The sequence below is a fragment of the Engraulis encrasicolus genome, chromosome 15 (genome assembly GCF_034702125.1).
Source record: "Engraulis encrasicolus isolate BLACKSEA-1 chromosome 15, IST_EnEncr_1.0, whole genome shotgun sequence".
In the NCBI taxonomy this organism is placed as follows: domain Eukaryota; kingdom Metazoa; phylum Chordata; class Actinopteri; order Clupeiformes; family Engraulidae; genus Engraulis; species Engraulis encrasicolus.
This window is the reverse complement of record NC_085871.1, coordinates 41,346,858-41,349,357: the sequence shown is the minus strand read 5'-3', so window position 1 is coordinate 41,349,357 and position 2,500 is coordinate 41,346,858. Positions and strand designations below refer to the sequence as shown.

Below are 2,500 nucleotides of genomic sequence, written 5' to 3'. Positions count from 1 at the left end.
CCCTTTAACAGTTGAAATAGGATGAGTATTTTTACTGTGTGGGTTGTGTCCTTGGTCTTGGTGGGGTCTTTGGTCTTGGTGGGGTTCTTGGTGGGGTTCGTCTCCCCCTTCCCAGGAGGGGTGTGGTCCCTACCCCCAGGCTGGTCTTGCTGGGCCTCCTCATCCTCCTCGTCCTCCTCTTCCTCCTCCTTCTCCGGTTCGTCCTCCAGCATGTTGAGGAACTGTGACCCACTCCTACTGCTCTCACAGCACTGCCGCAACTGCTGCACCTGTGAGCCACCACAGAGATGACACATATTTCACTCAACGCTAACGATAATGATAATGACTCTGAAGAAGATGTGAGAATGTCGAAACTTTATTCTTGGCACTTGCTCAATAAAACAAGTATGGTAAGCTTCCACATCTGAAGAAGCTCCGGTGACTCTTTTCTTTCCCTGCATCTACAAGTCCTTTCCTGTGACGCACCAGATTGTGAAGCGCAGGAGCGCGGAGGATATCTCCCTTTTCTACGTTCACGAACGATAACTCACCAAACTATAGGTTACTGAGGGTAATCCCGGTTCTCTGAGGGAGATGAACGAGACATCTCACTATGATAAGATGTCGAGTGATTCCACCGAAAGAGAAGTGGAACAGAGTACAACCAGAAACCTGTAAAAAAAAAAAAGTTTGACAGGCAGACAACAGATGCGTCCGTCTATGCCAGTGGTTCTCAATCTTTTTTACTCAACTCTGCCTCATTGTGGACACCACCGACCCATGGACGCCAAAGCCTCTTATAGAGATGCGTGGGACGCATCTAAAAAAAGTAGTCAGTCTTTACTCCTCACCTCCTCCTTGAGGCTCCTCAGCTGCTCCACCTCCTCCCTCAGCTGCTGCAGGTCTGCCATCACCTCCTCCCTGGCACGCGTCACCTCCTCCTTGAGTACACTGAGGTCTGGCGTCGCCATTGAGGGCAGATCTTTCCTGTAGCTGGAGGACTAATGTGAACAAAATGCGTAAATCCTTTGGTTGGTGAGATGTAAGAAACGAAGTCATAGGTATTTGAATGTCATAGAAATTTGTGTTTTAGTTAATTTGGTGTATGACCATTCAACAAGGCATGCGGTTAGAGGCTTTTTTTTACTCTGCCCAAATTACACTGACCGCATTGCATCCACTTTCATGCTTTGTGGCGTCTATATTTGTTTTGGTCAAATTGTTCATTGATCCCAGGAAGAACAGCTGCTGCTTGGCAAAAGCAAGTGGCAACATGGCATCATACAACTTAGTAAGATAACATGCCGATTTGAACAGTGTATCTAGGGATGCACCCATATCGGCCCAGATACTCGCTACTCATTATACTCGTACTCAAGGGGGAAAAAGTGCTGCCTCATACATTTACTAACTTACTGTAAGTTTAAATCGATAAGGAAATGGAAAGTAAAACAAATATCACGGGTGAAAAAAAAAGTTGTGCATTTTTATTTTATGTTGTGGGCAAAAGTATCGGTATCGGTACTCAGGCCCAATTCGAAACGGGAGGCAGTGACTCGATGACTCACCTACTACACAAACAGGTCACTGATCAGATATGTGAAGTTAGCTGATGAGGCAGCCGTTACGAACGGCACTAACGAGTGCGCCGCCTTGCGCATTTGATGTTACGGCGATTCTATTGCGGGAGTTACGTTCATCACGTTAGCGCTTAGCTTACGCATGCTATTTGAATGGTGAATGATCGTCAGACGGCGGAATCGTAAAATAGGCTATAAATAGATCTAGCGACAGCATATTTAGATACTACAATGTTGATTTATCCATTCGATTTTCAATATCTACATACATAAGTGTCAGAATAAAGAGTATGATAAGGTAGTAGCTTGGGTAGTAGCCATGTTTGTTTTTCAGGTTTCCGGTTGAGAGGGAGGTGGCGCACAGCATGTTGGGTACCAAGGCAGCGAAGTCAACATCTGATGCTGACCTCAAATATCCCCGTTACGCCCACAAATGCAGTCAACTGCCGAGAGAGGAAATAAAGCAATTTTTCGTTTCGATCCACACTTCATGACTCGATGTCCAGTTAGCTCACTGGAAGGACAGCTGCCTTCCCTGTTTCGAATTCAGCCTCAGTATCGGCAAGTACAGACATCGATGTACTCGTACTCGTATCAGTTTTTTTTTTTTTAAGTGGTATTGTGCATCCCTAAGTGTATCGCATGTGTGCACTATGCCTTAGCATGATGACTCGTGCTCCACAACACCCTGTGACTGGTTAGGTTTAGGGATGGGCGCAATTTCGCAACAATTTCGTCATTTCCCTTGCTTGTGTCACTGTTCTTGGCAAAAGAAAAGCAGCAGAAACGTTGCTCTACTGACAGGTCAGGCATGGTGTTGGTCAAGGCACAGCAGAGCATTTTCGCATTTAGCAATCAGAAAATCACCACGACAACAGAAATTCGCAGACACTGCAGGAAAACTGTGCGAACCTGCGAACCTGACAAAAGTCCTTTGA

General features: G+C 45.9%; 2 protein-coding genes across 2 annotated transcripts in view; one reads left to right on the top strand and one right to left on the bottom strand.

Annotated features, from left to right (window-relative positions):
- ccdc146 (coiled-coil domain containing 146) overlaps positions 1 to 2,500 on the top strand; it is a 69,189-nt gene that overhangs the window by 11,463 nt on the left and 55,226 nt on the right. The window lies entirely within an intron of this gene.
- LOC134464075 (MAP7 domain-containing protein 2-like) overlaps positions 1 to 2,500 on the bottom strand; it is a 3,965-nt gene that overhangs the window by 126 nt on the left and 1,339 nt on the right. The window contains exons 2-3 of the mRNA XM_063217516.1: positions 834 to 983; positions 1 to 269 (exon numbers count right to left, since the gene is read on the bottom strand). The exon at positions 1 to 269 is cut by the window's left edge and continues 126 nt beyond it. Of these exons, the coding sequence (XP_063073586.1) occupies positions 1 to 269; positions 834 to 983 (419 nt within the window). The remainder of the gene's footprint in view (positions 270 to 833; positions 984 to 2,500) is intronic.